Source organism: Nuphar pumila, chromosome 3 (assembly GCF_984573655.1).
Source record: "Nuphar pumila chromosome 3, dmNupPumi1.hap1.1, whole genome shotgun sequence".
In the NCBI taxonomy this organism is placed as follows: Eukaryota; Viridiplantae; Streptophyta; class Magnoliopsida; order Nymphaeales; family Nymphaeaceae; genus Nuphar; species Nuphar pumila.
This window is the reverse complement of record NC_143251.1, coordinates 4,680,279-4,697,021: the sequence shown is the minus strand read 5'-3', so window position 1 is coordinate 4,697,021 and position 16,743 is coordinate 4,680,279. Positions and strand designations below refer to the sequence as shown.

General features: G+C 40.4%; 3 protein-coding genes across 6 annotated transcripts; 1 reads left to right on the top strand and 2 right to left on the bottom strand.

The window, feature by feature from the left end:
* The first annotated feature begins 903 nt into the window (after positions 1 to 903).
* LOC149841705 (ribosome biogenesis protein slx9-like) lies at positions 904 to 5,913 on the top strand. 3 transcript variants are annotated; one of them, XM_090001124.1, is made up of 6 exons: positions 904 to 1,040; positions 1,940 to 1,984; positions 3,034 to 3,110; positions 4,022 to 4,071; positions 4,344 to 4,425; positions 5,409 to 5,581. In XM_090001124.1, exons 2-6 carry the CDS (start codon positions 1,965 to 1,967, stop codon positions 5,441 to 5,443), a joined length of 264 nt encoding a protein of 87 aa, XP_089857250.1. In that variant the 5' UTR covers positions 904 to 1,040; positions 1,940 to 1,964; the 3' UTR covers positions 5,444 to 5,581. The 3 variants fall into 3 exon arrangements, with proteins under 3 accessions (XP_089857250.1, XP_089857249.1, XP_089857248.1); XM_090001123.1 differs by having other exon boundaries at positions 4,344 to 4,489; positions 5,350 to 5,439; XM_090001122.1 differs by having other exon boundaries at positions 918 to 1,040; positions 4,344 to 4,489; positions 5,409 to 5,913.
* A 671-nt stretch (positions 5,914 to 6,584) lies between these two features.
* LOC149841704 (ADP-ribosylation factor-like) lies at positions 6,585 to 10,908 on the bottom strand. Its single transcript, XM_089998505.1, has 4 exons — positions 10,813 to 10,908; positions 7,583 to 7,717; positions 7,068 to 7,186; positions 6,585 to 6,666 (listed from the first exon to the last, which is right to left on the bottom strand). Exons 1-4 carry the CDS (start codon positions 10,906 to 10,908, stop codon positions 6,585 to 6,587), a joined length of 432 nt encoding a protein of 143 aa, XP_089854631.1.
* Positions 10,909 to 12,882: 1,974 nt separating this feature from the next.
* On the bottom strand, positions 12,883 to 16,391 carry LOC149841703 (D-3-phosphoglycerate dehydrogenase 3, chloroplastic-like). Of its 2 annotated transcripts, XM_089998659.1 has the most exons (5): positions 15,780 to 16,391; positions 14,712 to 15,088; positions 14,215 to 14,325; positions 14,034 to 14,129; positions 12,883 to 13,694 (listed from the first exon to the last, which is right to left on the bottom strand). In XM_089998659.1, exons 1-5 carry the CDS (start codon positions 16,312 to 16,314, stop codon positions 13,023 to 13,025), a joined length of 1,791 nt encoding a protein of 596 aa, XP_089854785.1. In that variant the 5' UTR covers positions 16,315 to 16,391; the 3' UTR covers positions 12,883 to 13,022. The 2 variants fall into 2 exon arrangements, with proteins under 2 accessions (XP_089854785.1, XP_089854786.1); XM_089998660.1 differs by lacking the exon at positions 14,215 to 14,325 and having other exon boundaries at positions 15,780 to 16,376.
* Positions 16,392 to 16,743: the final 352 nt, after the last annotated feature.

Here is a 16,743-nt window from a genome sequence, read left to right as displayed (position 1 = left end):
AGCTCAGGCCTGATTGAACTTGGGCCGAGCCCAGCCCATTTATGTAATCAGGTCCAATTTGGGCTGGGCCCATGTGCAAAATGCACATGGCCCAACATGAGCCTAATTATAACTGGGACTGGCTGGTCCTAATAGGACCGGCCTTATGTCCACCCCTAAATGAAACTGTCGTTCGTAGAAACCCGCATACCTAGCAATGTGAGAGACCTGATTGGATCGAAGCCATCCATGCAATGGTTTGGGTTGAGTCAGGTCAGGTTGGCTTGAAATTATGCAGGTTCTAAACTCGTGCGCAACACAGCCAAATCTCTAAGAGAAATTTAATTCTCGCAAAAAAACACAATTTAAAATTTCTGTATCTTTCAGGTTATATATCTGATATTTTGAAAAAAAAAGGGCTTGAATTCAATTTCTCCTATTCATTTAACAAATTTCTGAAGAAAACGCGATATAAACGCTTCTAAGGACTTCAAACGCCTCCAAATGTTTCTTTCCGGGCTTTTAGCCTTTAAACTTTGAGGGTGCGATAAAACATTACTTGGGCCAGTTTTTAATATGCGTGGAAATGATACCTATTTCCCACACTCTTCTTCTTTATGGATTCGTTCTTGAATCCATATCATTGCATTTTATTCAAGGGCTATGCTCAATGGTAGGGGTGACTTGTAAATGTCATCAAGTTGAAGGGATGTCACAAGTTCCAAACCCAAGGGTAGGGTCCTTGCTGCAAGGTCGAAGCTCTGGGTGTACCGTGTACTCCGGGTGTGCAGGGGACCTTTAAGGATTTTAACGACCGGAGGTCAGGCAAGGTCCTGTCGGTGATAGGACTATATATATATATATATATATATATATATATATATACTACTCAGTTTTACCCTTTCCCTAGCCTCGAAATCAAAATTTACCCTAAAAAAAACCCAACTCGTTTTCATCCCACCTCTGCAACTCGCCAATTGCCCTGAAGCTAAGTCTGGCGCCTCCGCAACTTCCCCATCGCCTGAAGCTACGCTGGGCCTGCATAATCGGTGAATCTGAGGGTCTCTTTCTCTCTCACACACACACACACCAACGCATCAAATTAACCATGCCCTCATCTGGTTTTGTGGGAATGAAACGATTTATTTGGAGGATGTGGATCAAGTGCTTGTTAAAATGATTCGAAGAGATGTTTATATCTTTTTCGTCCGTTGTTGATGCAGGGGCTAAGCGCCAGAAGATGAACGACTCTTCTTTGAGTATCGTGATTCTTATTTCTGAGAGTTTTGAGGGATCGGTTGTTTGGCGCCAACCATTTATTTACATTTCTCACGTAGATGGTTTCTCATGGATTGGCATTATTTTATTTTATGTCTATTTTGGATGTTAGTTTTGTTCTTTGTTATTTGTTTTCTGTGTGAATGGATTTCCAGTCGTGTTAACTCTAACCAGGCAAGCTTTTCGAGTTGAGATGTGGATTTATAAAACACACCATCAATAGGGAGAATCAACTGTTTCTTTTCACCAATTCAAACAACATAGATCGCAGGTCCGGACCTTATTCAGAGCCCTTTGACAAAGGGTTGTTTTTGTTGCACTCATGGGGGTGTTTTGGATTTTCGATGCATCCACTTGTCCAGAAAATTTGGATAAGTTGGGATTTTGGATTATGCTCGATAACGTGACTAAGCCAAATTATCCCAGTTTTCTGGATAAGTGGGAGCATCCAGGCACAACCTGAGTGCAGAAAGTTAAAATGTGAAGATCACGATATCGTGTTTGAACTATCTAAACAATCTTTAAAATAACCAAGTGTGGTGTTATACATGTTATTTTGTTGCCCTCCTCTGTTTTTCATAGTGATTTGTGCATTTGTAACTAAATGTAGCTTATTTCTTTTCAGGTGCTTTTTCATTGTGATTTGTGCATTTGTTACTAAATGTAGCTTATTTCTTTTCAGGTGCAAACTTTAACTTTCATTGCAAATGGGTCCAGTTAACAAGAGGTGTGTTGGCTCATTGCCAGATTTTATTTTGACTTGGGCATCATTTTTGTGCTTCCTGTAAATTATGGTTGAGGTATATGAATTACTAAGATGTTACAGTCCCTGGCCATTTCTGTATCACTTTGGCATGTATTATCATTCAGATTATTTACTAACAGTATTGTGTTTTCTATAATCATTTTATATTCTTTTGTGAAATATGATCAATATGTTTGTTGAAATTGTGTTTTTCCTTGGATTAAATGAAGTCCTTGAATTGAAAGTGCTAATGTGTACTTCAGGTTGAACAATTCATGGTAGTGACGAGCCTTTGATATTCATGGTATAATATGAAGTGAACAGTTAATGTAAGCATGGCTGCTGTTATTGCAGCAAGTAGCTCGGTTGGACCGCCAGAGCACCTTTGATTGCACTTATATGAGTTTGAGAAAACCCATAGTGGGTAACGTTCTTGGGTATTGAAAATACAACTGATGACCAAGTGCCAGAAACATCTACACATTAATCTACTGAACATATCTTATTAAATGTCTGTAATCATTTGGATCTCAAGGAGTAAGGTTCTATAATTAAAGACCTATTAGCCGTGATCATGGTCCTGCTTTATGCAAACATGATGGCATATATTTGCACTAGGAGGTACCATGAAATCTACTTGGCTGAGATCTATTTGTGAATTGTGAAATTGTTAATAGGCCATTCTCTGTCAAGTTGCTTGTTGGGTTGACCTCATGCATAATTTGGGCTGGCCCATCATGGTGCAGAGAGATCCAATGCTTCACCTCACATGGACTGATCAACATGTAGCTGATCTTCCTTTGCCTTCATGTTGCAACTTTTGATTTCTTTCTTACAGAAGTTGACATCCTATTGGTTTACTAAGACTGCAAAATATTGGTGAAGTCGGTTGGTAGGTCCATGTGTTCTATTTTACGAATGGTCATTAGTGGACTTTGAGATATTAGACAGTTAAAATTGAATCAACAAAAGTTCTGTCAGAACTTTTGCAATGTTTGACTGGTTAATGTTTTTATTTATTATTGCTGCAGTTCATCAGGTCGTACAAAAAAGGATCCCTTACTACGAGTCAAGCATAAACTTGAAAGGAAACTTCAGTTTCATGATAGTAAGTTGTCCTCTTTAACTGCTTTCTGCTTGCATACTCTTTGTCTTCAGCAATGTATTCAGTCATTTGTTATTAAAATATGGTTATTCCATGGCTATTATCTTCAGTATCTTCATTAATGGACTTGTTCTCCATGCCAATTTCAATAGGGATATAACCTTCAGTTTGGTAAAATTTTCTCTTTTTTATTCTTATTAACGAAATTATTCTTTGGTAAGCTACTTTTGCAATCACACTCATATCTTCTGCTTATTTGCAGCTTATTGCATCTGAAAGTTAAAAGTTTGAAAACCGTGCAACCTTGTTTTCAAGATAGAATACATATATTATTGTCCAACATTATCCTTTGTATCCCCGGAAAATGGTACTTGAAAATTGTGGATGGGCAGGAAGTCACTTTCTAGACCTGTTCTCTTCAGGGAATAACTTGGTCACATATGCGTAACAGGGAACTTTCTTCGACTTCAGTTGTAGGTTGTGTGTAACTTACATCTGCTGAATGTATGGTACTGATTGTTTGTCATACAAAGCAAGGGAACATTTTAAAATTTCTGGCCGGCTGACAAAACCATCTTTATCGAGATGCCTCTATGGGCAGATGTGATGATGCATTCGTTGTGAAAATTCAATTAGTATAACATTTAAAGAATGTTCTCAATAAAACAAGGAGGCATTTGTGGCAATAACTAATATCTATTTGTGAAGGTCTCTCCAAGTTCTTTTCAGTAACTCTTTCATTTGATCCATACTTTCTAATTTCTATGATGCTTTAAGCTGAAACAGTCTTTTCATTGGCTTCCTTTATTATATAAATGCTCGTTTCCCCTTCCCTATTTTTTCATCCTCCTGTAAACTATAACTAGATTAGTTGTCTTTGCTACATGTAACCAAACTGTCATTGTCTATTTCAGAGGTCAGAGATACTTTCATCTCTTTAGGTGCGAAGAAGGCAATTGCAAAGGTGAGGGGATTACCTTTGTCTCTTGTGCTATTGGATCTCAGCTCCCATATTTAATTTGCATCCTAAAAAGGTTATTTTGGCTTAAACATGTTAGAGAATAGAATACATTTAAACTAATTTCATCGACTCTCCATTTCATTCCGATGGTCTTGATGTATATGGTGGGCAAGGAATTGTGACATTGGTTTGGTTGTTGACTTATTATACTTCTTTGTAATGTTGATTTCATCACTTTTTTTGTCTCTTGATATTTCATGTTCTTGGTTGCACAGAAGAAAAGACATAGGGGTCATCGAAGAGAAAAGAAAGCATATAACCTCTCGGCTCTCGCTGAGTTCCTTCCAGAGGTAGCTGGTAATCAATCACTGGCTCCAACAACCAAGTATAAGTTGAAGTGCAAATCTAAACAAAAGCTAGTGTAGGTCATCCATCCTTCTGTTGATGAATAACTGTGTGTGTGTGTGTGTGTGTGTGTGTGTGTGTGTGTGTGTGTGTGTGCAGGTATAGAGGCCTTTAAGGAGCCCTGTGATTCTTCTCTAGATACTAAAAAAAAGTTAGTGCTAGAATTAAATAAGCGTTGATTGGCTATTTTCACTTTAAAATAAAATTGGAAAAGTATGGTGACTAATATTTAGTACAACTTTTTTGTGAGTATCTTGAGAAGGGTCACATGATGTGGATAGTTGGATACCTTTAATAAGGTTCCTCAAATACTCTCTCTCTCTCTCTCCACATGCACACGCACACATATTTCACCACTTTTTCGTTAGGTCTCATTAGGCCCCTTCAAAAATTGTAGTTTTTCTCTCTCACGTCTAACACCGTAGATGTGATCTATAGGTTTTGTTTAGTGGGAACCAGCTTTTGGATCGCCGGAATCTGACCCGTATGCAGGTTTTTCCAGTGATCCAAAATCAATGGCTATGAAGGTGCCTGTTTTACCTGGCTCATAAAAATATGTATTTTTGTCTAGAAAACATGATCCAAAAGTTGATTCCCTCTAAATCGAGCATGCTAAACACATCTAACAATTCAGATCTATCATAAACACTTAAAACCTATGGGGCAGAACTAGAAATGGGGCCTAATATGTTCAGTTCTCATATATATATATATATATATATATATATATATATATATATATATATATATATATATATATATATATATATATATATATATATATATGTCGTTGCTCACATACTTGTGTAAACAGTGTTATTTGCACATTCTATATTTGGTCCTAACACTTTAAAATTGATGGAAATTCACCTCTAGATTGTTACGGGGAACTTTCAGATATGATGATTGAACTGACAAAAACTTGATTTGGTCAGTGAGAAGGAAGTCAAACAGTTACAAGCAGTTCTAGGTCATTCCGCATTCCAGTCAGATCCAGTATCTGCCATTCATCAGCATTTGGAATTGACACTTTGTCGACAAACAGAGGCACAACTGGACCATCCAAAAACTAGCACGAAGAAGGCCGGTGATCGGAAATCTCAAAAGAAGCATTCGAAGGTCAAGCATATCCAGCCTATGGAAATATCAAAAACTGGATGACTTGATAGGCAGATAAGCACGTTCTTGTCTTCAGAAACATAGGTATCATTTCAAATTAGAGCCGTGTTGTTTACATGAGAAAGAATTATGCCTGAGGTCGTGGATTTGTGGATGTTTGCCCCTCAAAATCAAGTGGTTTCATCCTGTCTTCATGGTGCTTCGGATCTGTATCTGGTTTGTCATGTTAAAAGCTTCGTCAATTAGTAGACTAACAATTTATGAGGGTTTGAATTTAAACTTAAATTTGAATTAATGGATTGAATCTAATCTAATGGTCCACCTGATGTCATCTCTCTCTCTCTCTCTCTCTCTCCTGTGTGTGTGTGTGTGCGCGCGCGCGCGCGCACGCAGGGGGGGGGGGGGCAGGAGAGTATGTTGTACAAAACCTTGAAGACTCGGAGCTATTTGCAACTCCATGTTGTTCAGCTGATTCAACTAGGACCTGGCTAGCTTGCGTAGATTTAGCAATTGAACTCGGATTACTTGGGATCCCTCAGGCACAAGGAGTTACAAACTTTGATTTGACAAACAATTAGACCACGTATCCTTGATGTTTGAAATAAGTCTTTATCAAGAGAATTTGGAACCATAATGATCACGTTGTTGTGTCCGATATCTGTGCATTAATTACCAACGCCATGTTTGGATGATTATGCAGCAACTCTTATATTTTTCATAATGATTATGTGATATATATATATATATAATAACCGTTATTAAGAATCTTTAGGCACATACTCCAGTATGTCCGAACAAAGTTGGTGCATACATAAAACAAGCGTTTCATTAACACCAAGGAGGAGGGCGCAAATCGGATGGCCACGATATCAGCATGAGCAAAAACGCTCATTTTCAGCATGACCTGATCTGCTTCCCCTGCAACAACGTTATGAATCAAAACAGACTTAGCAGAGAGAGAGAGAGAAAGAGAGAGAGAGAGAGATCTTGCCTTATTTTGATATATTGCTGGACAACCAATACAATCCTTCTTTCAGTCCCACGCCTGAAATGGCACAAGTACTCTGAATATACCTGTTGAACAGAAAACAACAAATTCCTTGAAGACCAAAATAAATGATTGATCGACACATCACAGCCAGTTTTTTTTTTTTTATGGAATTATTTGTATTTGTTTTGATGGAAAAAGATGCATGCACATTCGAGGAAGTTTTGTCAAGATATCTTAATGTCATTGTTGAATTATAGTCTATCCATCCATCTGCAATCTCGTCATTTTGCATAAGATTAGGGTAAAACAAATACTAGAATTCAAAAGTAAAAATTATGATCTTTTGCATTTGTCATGAGAAACTACGTGCACTTTACACCAATGAATAGCCAAGATCGTCCATATGCTCCCTAATGCTAAGGTTCTGCAATAGCAATTAGCAAAACTCGACTGATTCATGAAACCTCAAGCAGATTCATCTTACCATGGGCGCTGACAAAGAGATTGCAGTCCAAGCTTGTCAGTTATTTCTGAAACACTCATGGCGTTTGGAAGATCTTGCTTGTTGGCAAATACAAGCAGTATTGCATGATGCAATTCCTCCTGAATAATTGAAAAAAGAAAAAAGAAATTCAGTTTGGCACTAGTCCATTTTGAAGAACTATGCACCTCAAATTGAAACCCAAATATCGGGGTCCCCCATGCCTTGTTCATAGGATAGATCTAAACAGAATCCAAAATTTTGGCATGGACAATACACTTCAATTTAGCATGACTTGTTATAAGAGATAATGGACAAGATCCAACTTTGTCAACTTCAATGGACAGTACACAGAAAAAACACTTACGGGGCATTTGGTAGCCTCGGATTTCAGACCTAAGGGATATCTGAGTAGATCCCTCAAATTTGAAATCCAAGGATCTTAGAAGGGAGTAGGGAGGTCAGTTCTCAGATCCCATCCCCGAACAGCACCCCTCCGCCTCCTTTCTCACTCTCACCAAAGTGAGGAATCTCACACCCTCAATCTGGCAGACCTGAGATCCTGTGTTTGATAAACCAGGGATCTTGGTGTGGGGCTTGCACCACATCAGCGCCCCCCACGCCAGCTCAGATCTAGGATCTGAGATGCCTAGCTATCAAACACATCCTTAATGACTAGGCAACCAAAACCAATGATCTTTCCTCATTAAGTCATCCTGGTCATTCAGACCATAAATCACAAAAATGCACACTTTAGAGCCCACATAGAAGCTATGTTCAATGTTCAAAAGGATTGCCCCACACGAGATAACTTGAAATCCAAATTTACTCGGCTAGTTAAATGTGGTTATATGGGACAATTGACCACAACATGCTTGTAAGGCCAAGTGTTTAAATTAGTATTAATTTATATGCTGATATCCGCTAGGCATTTAAAAATTGATGCTTGGTAATTTCGTAATATGCACAGAACCTGCGGATGGTATCACACAGTTCAGTAACTTCAGTTTTCAATTAAATGAGACTGCACTTCCTCTGTTGTGTATCTACGCTCCTGCGTGCAACTTGTGCACCCACTCACCTGGCTATTTGTTGTTCTGGATACATAAATTTTCAAAATTAGATAAAAATCAAGATCAAGAAATAGTAGAATAAGGAAGAATGATCATTACTGACTCAACTGTTAAAGCTTCACCAAGAGCTTCTGTTTAGTGTAAAACGTCCAAGACATGGGCTAAAAAGGATTGTAACTAAGAGGACATATGACTATTGCGAATGTTTGAAAGATCTACAAGAAAGGACCAACCCCACTCAGCATTCGATGCAGCTCATCTCTGGCTTCAAGAATACGATCTGTCATTGCTGTCAACCACAAAAATTAACCCGTGTTCTGGAAGTAGTGCCTCCACAAGGGCAGGATCTGTTCACCGCAGTTCCATAAGTTACATTTGTTGGTCACCAAGAATTCACAGATTCATAATTGTATGAAACAGAAGTTACATGCACACAGAACTAATCAACAACAATGTGGTGAACAATAGAAGCTAAAATAAGAATGTGAACTGCAAGTGTCTTTCACAGCTTGAAATACGCATTTGAAGAAAGCAATCATGATTGAAAAGCTAGAAGAAACTTTTGTTTCCAAATGCACCATATTTTCTGAACTAAGCTGACTTGGCGTTGTGTGCGCGCGCACATGCATGGGCAGAGGGAAGGGGGTGTGCAGGCAAGTTTGTGTTGGTTCCGAAAACCATAAAGTGGAGAATGTAGCTACTGTAGTGAATGGTCGGAGGTGGAAGGTCAAAACTTCCTTAACTAGACATGGGTATGGAGATAGAAGTCCGCCTAGTCCACGCTATACTAAGAAAAAGGAGAAGTGGCTTAGCTATAGCCAACAAGTCCGCTTAGAAAGAGCATGCTAAATAGAGATGCCGGAGGATGCCTCTGTTCTTGAAAAGCTTGAGCATATCATGCAAACCTTATGGCAAGGCCTCTGTTGCTGAAATCATTAGTATGAAGCCCCAGCTCCCCCTTGCCTAACAGTGAATACACCCAGCTTCTGCCTGGCAGAAAATGATATACGTCCATCAGTTTCAAACTGTATTTTGTTTTATTTTTGAATGTTTTTTGCACATCGGATTCTTCATATGTGATCTACATGTATGGGTTAGTAGAAATCAGTTCTTGGATCATGTTATTATACCGGATATGTAAGACTTTGCAGGGGTTGAAAAATCAACGACCTACAACGTACTAAATTTTTGACCCCCATAAAATTATTTTTTATGTTGAAAAAATATGAACCAAGAGTCGTTTACAACTACTTTTACCATGCCGAACACATTCAAGGGATTGGATTTGGTCAAACAACTTTCTATTATGAGTTCCAATTAAGGGGTTTCTTACCCACGAGCGTAGCCAATATTATCCCCCACTAGCCACGTATGAAGCTTAACAATTATGGATGGCATCCATATAAACAAAACCACTGCTTTTTCTTTTTTCTTTTTAGACTGTCGTCGCACGCCCATTAGTACTATAAAAACCAGCCAGCTCTCTTAGGGATAGCATTTGCTACCATCGTGGCTAAGGAAGGCCTTAGTTGGAACTCAGAGGGGCAGGTTGGTTTCACCATATCTAACATCAGGAAGCAGATCAGGTCATGCTGAACATGAGCGTTTTTGCTCATGCAGGCATAGTGGCCATCCGATTTGGTCAACAAAACCACGTGGCATTCATCCAAAATGCAAACAGACGGCCACGATGTCGGCATGAGCAAAAACGCTCATGTTCAGCATGACCTGATCTGCTTCCCTGACCTCATGGATATCTTCAGCATGGTCAAAATAGTAGGAATCGACCCTTGGATCATAGAGTTTTTACTTAAAAATATGAGTTTTTGAGATTAAAAAGGTTGGTACATTGATTTTTCAACCTTCTTAAAATCTAACCTTTACATCAGAAAATATAATCCAAAGGTCAGTAAACTTGATATGTAGATCACATCTCAAGGGTCAGATGTCAAAAAAAACTGAAAAATAAAATACAAATATTACATTTTTTTAACTAGGGGTTCCTTAAACCATGAGTCGGGGTGATGAGCGGGCAGCAGCCCGCTATGGGCCGGGTGCCCATATATATATATATATATATATATATATATATATATATATATATATATATATATATGAGAAACTGGAATATGTTTACCAACCAAATATTTTTGCTGGTATGAACCAAGATTTTCATAGATTTTTTTGCAAATCTAATCTTGTGGATGCATTGGGTGTAGTCAATTTGCTAAGATTCAACAGTTGGATCAAGAAATGGGTTTTTTTATGCTTGAATATTTATGAAAATTCTAAGCCATTGATTTTAAACCCTCAAAAGATTCTTCTTATACATTGTAATTAGATGATCCAATGTTTTTTATAAAACCAAACGTCTGGATCACATTAGTACAGTGAAATTTTCAAAAGAACCTATGAAAATCTTGGTTAACATATTTGGTTGGTAAATATATTTCAGTTATATGTAGGTGCTTGATGGGTTTTTCTGCTCTTCTGGTGTTTTTTTTTGCAGTTTGACCCCATAAATGTGTTGGGCATAGTCGATTTATGAGGAATCCACACCTGGATCATGTGTTTTTGATGAAAAAAATGATTTTTAGAGCATAAAAAATTTACAAAGATTTTGAACCGTTGATTTTTCAGTTGAATCTTAGCAAATTGACCGTATCAAGACCCACCATCAGAATCCTCATCTCCCTCTTTGCAAACAGCATCCTCACCAGCCTCGAAACCGCCAACCCCATTTGATCCCCAACTGCTTGAGCATGAGCCATTCTCCTTTTTACTATTCTGAGAGGATGACGGGCTACACTGCAAGCGATGCCCTTTCAAACCCTATCCCATCACCAGCTGCCGAGTCAGCGGTAATCGGCCGGTTGGCCGCTTTTAGTCCGCATGTACATGTGGATAGTTGTGTAGCTCTAGCCAGGAATGCCAGTGGACCGGTGGGAAGCAAGGATCCATCCGAACCTGGTTTGGGGACGGGGATGGAAGACATGAAACGGGGAAAGGATAGGGGATGGAGGTGAAAATAAAAACCCGTGGGGATGAACTTACACTTTTCTCCGCCCTGCCTCACCTCGCACCCGCCCCGTCCTGATCCTCATTAGTAAAACAACTAAAATACCTTTAATTATTTGATAAAATTAAATATAATTCTTATATGTATTCTTAATACTAAATTTCTCACCCTAAAGTCTAAAAACAATGTTTTCAGCTTCTTCAGTTCTCTTTCCTCTTTTTTTTTTTTTCCGCTCGTCATGGTCAACCCTTTCGCCCTCCTCTCAAGGCTTCTCGTGTCGCTTAGCATGACAACTCGACCCTCTCGACGGCTCGGCCTCTCCTTCTCCTCCTTCTAACGAATGCAGTGGTAAGAGACGGAGACGGTAAATTTGGTGAGATACGGCAACAAGTACGGGGATAGGACGAGGAGCGGAGATGTAGACATAGACGATAAATTTGAGACAGCCGGGGTGGAGGTCTAAAGTCCCCTAATCGCGCTGAGGATGGAGATCACTATTTTGAGATGGGGCAGGGATGGACTGAGGATGGAGGTCACTATTTTGAGACGGGGCGAAGATGAAAACCTTGTCCCCCGCACCTGCCCTGGTCCACTGCCATCCCCTAGCTCTGGGCGTCTGTTGGTGATTAAGGGTTGGAAGATTGGGTCGAACCATTGAGTTTGCTAAAACTCCATTAAATCCTAAGATTTGGAAAGAATGTGACAATCAACAATGGGGAGTATTATAAAGTATCCTTCCCATGTTTTTGGTTGCTAGACAAGTTTGGCGGGGCCTGCAAAGGGCTCCGCTGATCCGGTGGGGGTGGCTAGTAAATTTTACCAAGTTGACAAATTAATAAATTTAAGAGTGTCTTTGAAGCCGGGTCTTGATGTATTCCTTATTCATCAAGGGACTTGAGATTTTGGGTCAACGAATTCAGTGAGCCTCTGAGTTTTGTATTTATCACACGACATTATGCGGGACTATTATTAGACAGTACTGATTCGAACTTGCAACTTCCCAAGACAAGGTGACGTGCACTAACTGCTCTTGCCAGACAAGCGAAGCCCCGTTGGTTAATCGGGACTATTAGAGTGCAAGTAAAGATGTCTGGACTCTCAACCATTTTATGTTTGAGAATGTTAAGTGGACCAACCTTGATAGGAGACTGATTTTTTTTTTGGTTAGGCTAAGAGAAAACTCTTGAGGTCCCTCCTGCCCACCCAAAGGTAAACCCAGTTTCAACATTGTGGCAAGGGCAATGTTGTCAGTATCGGTATCGGCCCTGAATAGTTGGGCCACCGATTCAGCTGATTCAGCTAAATCGGCTGACACCGATACTCAACTAAATCGTTTTGTATCAGCCTAAAAATAATAAAAAATTATAACATGTCAATCATAACGTGACACGTGTTAAAACCAGTACAATAAATTTAAAAAAATATTAAAAAAGTATTTTTTGGTATTTTTTACAATTATTAAAAATAGCCGATCCAGGCCTGCAGCTTATCGAATTTCTGCCGATACTATGCATATCGGCAGATGCGCACCAATACTGATAACATTGGGCAAGATGACACCTCAAGTGAGTTTCGAATTGTGATGGTCTCATGTCAGGTGACAAACCACAGCTGCCCTAGGCAGAACCCTCGTGGACAAGATAGAATGGTACTCTTAACGTCAGTCTGGATTTGTTCTGAATTATGCAATGCAGAGCACAAATATAAAAGATATGCCAAAAGATCATTAAAAAATTGTGGGTCATGTTTATTTATAAGTAGACTTCTCAGTAGAGACATCTAACCTCAATGTCAGAATACAAAAGCACTGCCTCGAAAGGTACAGCCTCTTCAAAATTGAGCTTGAAAGTGGAAGCCAAAGAGAGGCTACAGCTTAAGGAAAACAAACTCCTCGATGGCTGCAATTTCTCCAATCTTCTTGAGTGTTTCCTTGTTAGGTTCCTCATCTACACCAATAGCCATCACAGCTTGCTTGCCTGGTGCAATTCTCCCCAAGGTCATGAAGTTTACATTTACATTGTTATCTCCCAAGATGCTCCCCACACGACCAATAATGCCCGGTTGATCCACTTGCCTGCAGAGGATTAGGCTCCCTTCCAAGCTCACGTCCACACCAAATGCTCCCACCCTTGTCAGATGAGGGCTCCCATACTTCACCCTGCCTTCAACTCCGATCTCCCCAGTTTCAGATATGGCACTAGCAAACCTTGACTCCACATTTGCAATCTGCACTTGAATGAACTCCAGAGGGTTCTCAGGTGAACCCTCCAGCATCATGTGTTCCTCGACTATAAGAAGGCCTCTCTGTTTGGCTGTGAAATCTGCATTTACCAGGTTCACAAACATGCTGGATACGGGCTCAATCAGCCCCTTTATGACCATTGCACGGAGCAACCGTGTGTCGAGATCATCAAGGGACCTTGCTGAAGCGTAGGTTACCTTCACAGACTTTACACCACTTCCTCCACCTATCAACTGTACAGCTAATCTTCCCAGCTTCTCTGCTAGCACCACAAACGGAGAAAGCTCTGATAGAACCTGAAATGGATGTGAATTATCAGAAATTCACTGTCAGCCAACTGATTCAATCAGTATTTGCTGTTACTAAAAGAATGTAACTGCAATGCTTAATGCCTTAATCTGAAAGAGCAGTTCAATGAAATCTCAGAATGAACAGGGAATGCTAGAAAAAATAATAGTTCAAAGTCGTTCATTGTTCACCACAATTTCAGGTTAGCAGTTAATGAATCAGCTTGGTTCCATTGTACAGAACTACCATGTTGAAAGCAATTCCTAGATGGCTATTGGTAGGAGACAAATTGGGGCACTTCAAAATCAATTTAAGAAGTGCATCTAACGAGCCATGTGAAAACAAACCTCAGGAGAAAACATGGGAGCATTTACTGCAGTGGAAGAGAGATCTCCTTTTAGAGCCCCAACAACAGCCTCTGCGATTTCAATAGCTACTCCTTCCTGAAAATTGCAATGTTTAAATGGCGTGACTAATGTATAGAAATGTTATAGTATAAAAGAAAGAACTAGCCTACCACCTGAATACCTGAGCGTCACTTGTGCTTGCACCAAGATGTGGTGTCACCGTAACATTTTCATGCAACACCAGCCTATTACCCTCGGGTGGTGGCTCTTCGATGAAGACATCAAGAGCTGCCTAATCCAAGTAACACCAAAGGCTTACATCAATCATTTGATCAAAGTTTTTCAAGTCTGCACAAACTCATATACTAGCAACTCTGAAAGTATCATAGGCAAATCAACCTGCCTCTGGACACGGTTAACTCTTGAATCCTCTAGTCCAAGTCATCTAGATATGCTGTAGATTTGGAATTTGGCCTGAGTCACTCAAGAGTCTTGAGACAGTATGAGATTTGACCGGAAAGACAGTGGACTCATGCTCACCAGAATGATACAAGGAGATCAATGAATCAAACTAATCTATCTGAGTTCACAGACCACACAGTGACTTCACTAGGAAACCAGTCTGGGACTATACGCTGCATTTAGCAGAGAGAAGAACAGCAGGGTTTGAGAAAAAACCTGCGCAACAATTCCAGATTCCAGTGCTCTCAAAAGAGCTTCTTCATCAATTACACCCCCACGAGCAACATTGACAATGCGCATTCCTCTCTTCATCTTTGCAAAAGCCTCATCATTGAAGATCTTTGATGTGGCAGGTGTAAGAGGCATGTGAAGGGAGATGAAGTCCGCAGTTGCTAGGACCTCATCAAAGGTCACCAACTCCACACCAATTGCAAGAGCCCGATCGACAGGAGCATATGGATCGTGTGCAATGACATGCATCCCCAGCGCCTTTGCACGTCGAGCAACTTCTGATCCAACCTTTCCGAAGCCCATCACGGCTAGAGTCTTTTCCACTAGGGAGACACCAACAAACTTCTCCCTCTGCCATTTTCCTGCTCTTTCCAAAATCCCACATAACAAACATAAGAAATTCCAAATGCTCTATGACAAATCAGTAATATTCAGACACCAAGTCGTTATGTCCAGAATTTCATTATTTTTCTCAATGCTTACTCAATAACCTGTGCATAAGATTAAATTGATTTTCTCAAGGATCAAGTGGGAAGATATAAATCCTCTCTTTGATTCGATAAGCTAGTTTCTCTTTTCAAAACGTTGGTACCAGACTACCAAATCGTGCTTGAAAAATCTGACTGGTGTTTCACTGCAGTACCCATGTCGTGGTGCACAGAGCATGATTTTCTATCAGTATATCTTTCTTGTTTTTGTTTCTTCATTTATTTTTGCATAGGAACACGCATTCTTTAACAACAATACGGGTTTGGTGTTATTAGCAAATTACATGAATCATGGTAATGCTAGTATTAGGCAGAAACAAGCAAAGCACCAAGGCTTTAATCAATGACACCCCTGCTTAAAAGGACATCACAAATCTTATAGAAATCAACCAAAACGAACTACCCATTGATCAAATCTAAGAAGCCCCAACAAGAACTCATGCTACTTCCGAACACAAACAAACCATGATTATCAACCAGACCAAGAAGACCAACAAGAGGAAAATTAGGAAGACCACCACAGCAGAATGAAACGAAACCAGCTCCACAGAGCCACCAATCTCACCGGATTTCATGGAAGCATCCGCCGGGGCGATGTTGCGGGCCATGGCAGCAAGGAGGGCAATGCCGTGCTCGGCGGCGGCGACGGTGTTTGCGGTGGGGGCGTTCACGACGAGGCAGCCGTGCTCGGTAGCGGCGGCGAGGTCGATGTTGTCGATGCCGACACCGGCCCTGCCCACCACCTTGAGCCGCCCGTTGGAGGACTCGAAAACCTCGCGGTCCACCCTCGTGCCGCTCCGGACGATCAGGGCGTCGCAGAGGGAGATCTTGGTGCAGAGCTCCTCTTGTGTGAGGTCGTAGGAGCAATCCACGTTGGCGAAGCTCCCGAGGAGGTCGAGCCCAGCTGCGCCCAGCTTATCTGCAACCAAGATGGTGGGCTTGGCCACAATTGCTCTCACAGTCACCCATCTTCTTCCTCCCCTTCTTCCTCTTCTTGCACGAGAGATGAAGCCATAGGAATGAGGAGAGAGATGAAGGGGTTGTGGGGATGTTGGTCTCAGAGAGGGAGGAGAGAGAAACCGTGATGGAGCAGATGCCATCTCCCGCTTATCTCATCAGAGAGCGTTTGATATGTGAGGAAGCGGTGCTTCTTCTTCTTAAGTCCTACAGAACTCCGTGTTACTGGAGCAATTGAATCATCCTAGATATCCCAAAGTTTTTCTTAAAAAAAAAAAAGATATCTCAAAGTTTTATCTATTTCTGATTGAAAGATTTATGTGGTTTTCCTCACCACCCGCCTCAAAGAAAGTCTCGTGTTTTTAGAGATTCAAGGGACCGCAGAATGTTGGGATAAATCATAAATCAAAGTGGTATTATAGGTGTTTTGTTTCTCCAAAAGCCAAATTCAAAAGATCCAAGTTTGTATTAAGATGGAGGGGTGCTAAAGTTTTTTGTTTTTTTAGGACGAGGAACCCTCACCGAAGAGAGAAAAACCCCGGGTGAGGCCGTACAACCACCTTGCCTTAAGT

Coding starts and splice junctions, on each gene's coding strand:
- LOC149841705 (XM_090001122.1), top strand. CDS start 1,965: ATGGGTCCAGTTAACAAGAG. Junction 3,111..4,021: donor GAAACTTCAGTTTCATGATA/GTAAGTTGTCCT, acceptor TGTCTATTTCAG/AGGTCAGAGATACTTTCATC. Junction 4,072..4,343: donor CGAAGAAGGCAATTGCAAAG/GTGAGGGGATTA, acceptor TTGGTTGCACAG/AAGAAAAGACATAGGGGTCA.
- LOC149841703 (XM_089998659.1), bottom strand. CDS start 16,314: ATGGCATCTGCTCCATCACGGTTTCTCTCTCCTCCCTCTCTGAGACCA. Junction 15,089..15,779: donor GGATGCTTCCATGAAATCCG/GTGAGATTGGTG, acceptor TGGAAAGAGCAG/GAAAATGGCAGAGGGAGAAG. Junction 14,130..14,214: donor CAAGCACAAGTGACGCTCAG/GTATTCAGGTGG, acceptor TGCAATTTTCAG/GAAGGAGTAGCTATTGAAAT.
- LOC149841704 (XM_089998505.1), bottom strand. CDS start 10,908: ATGGCTCATGCTCAAGCAGTTGGGGATCAAATGGGGTTGGCGGTTTCG. Junction 7,718..10,812: donor GGGAGATGAGGATTCTGATG/GTGGGTCTTGAT, acceptor TGTGTTTGATAG/CTAGGCATCTCAGATCCTAG. Junction 6,667..7,067: donor TCTCTTTGTCAGCGCCCATG/GTAAGATGAATC, acceptor TCTGTTCAACAG/GTATATTCAGAGTACTTGTG.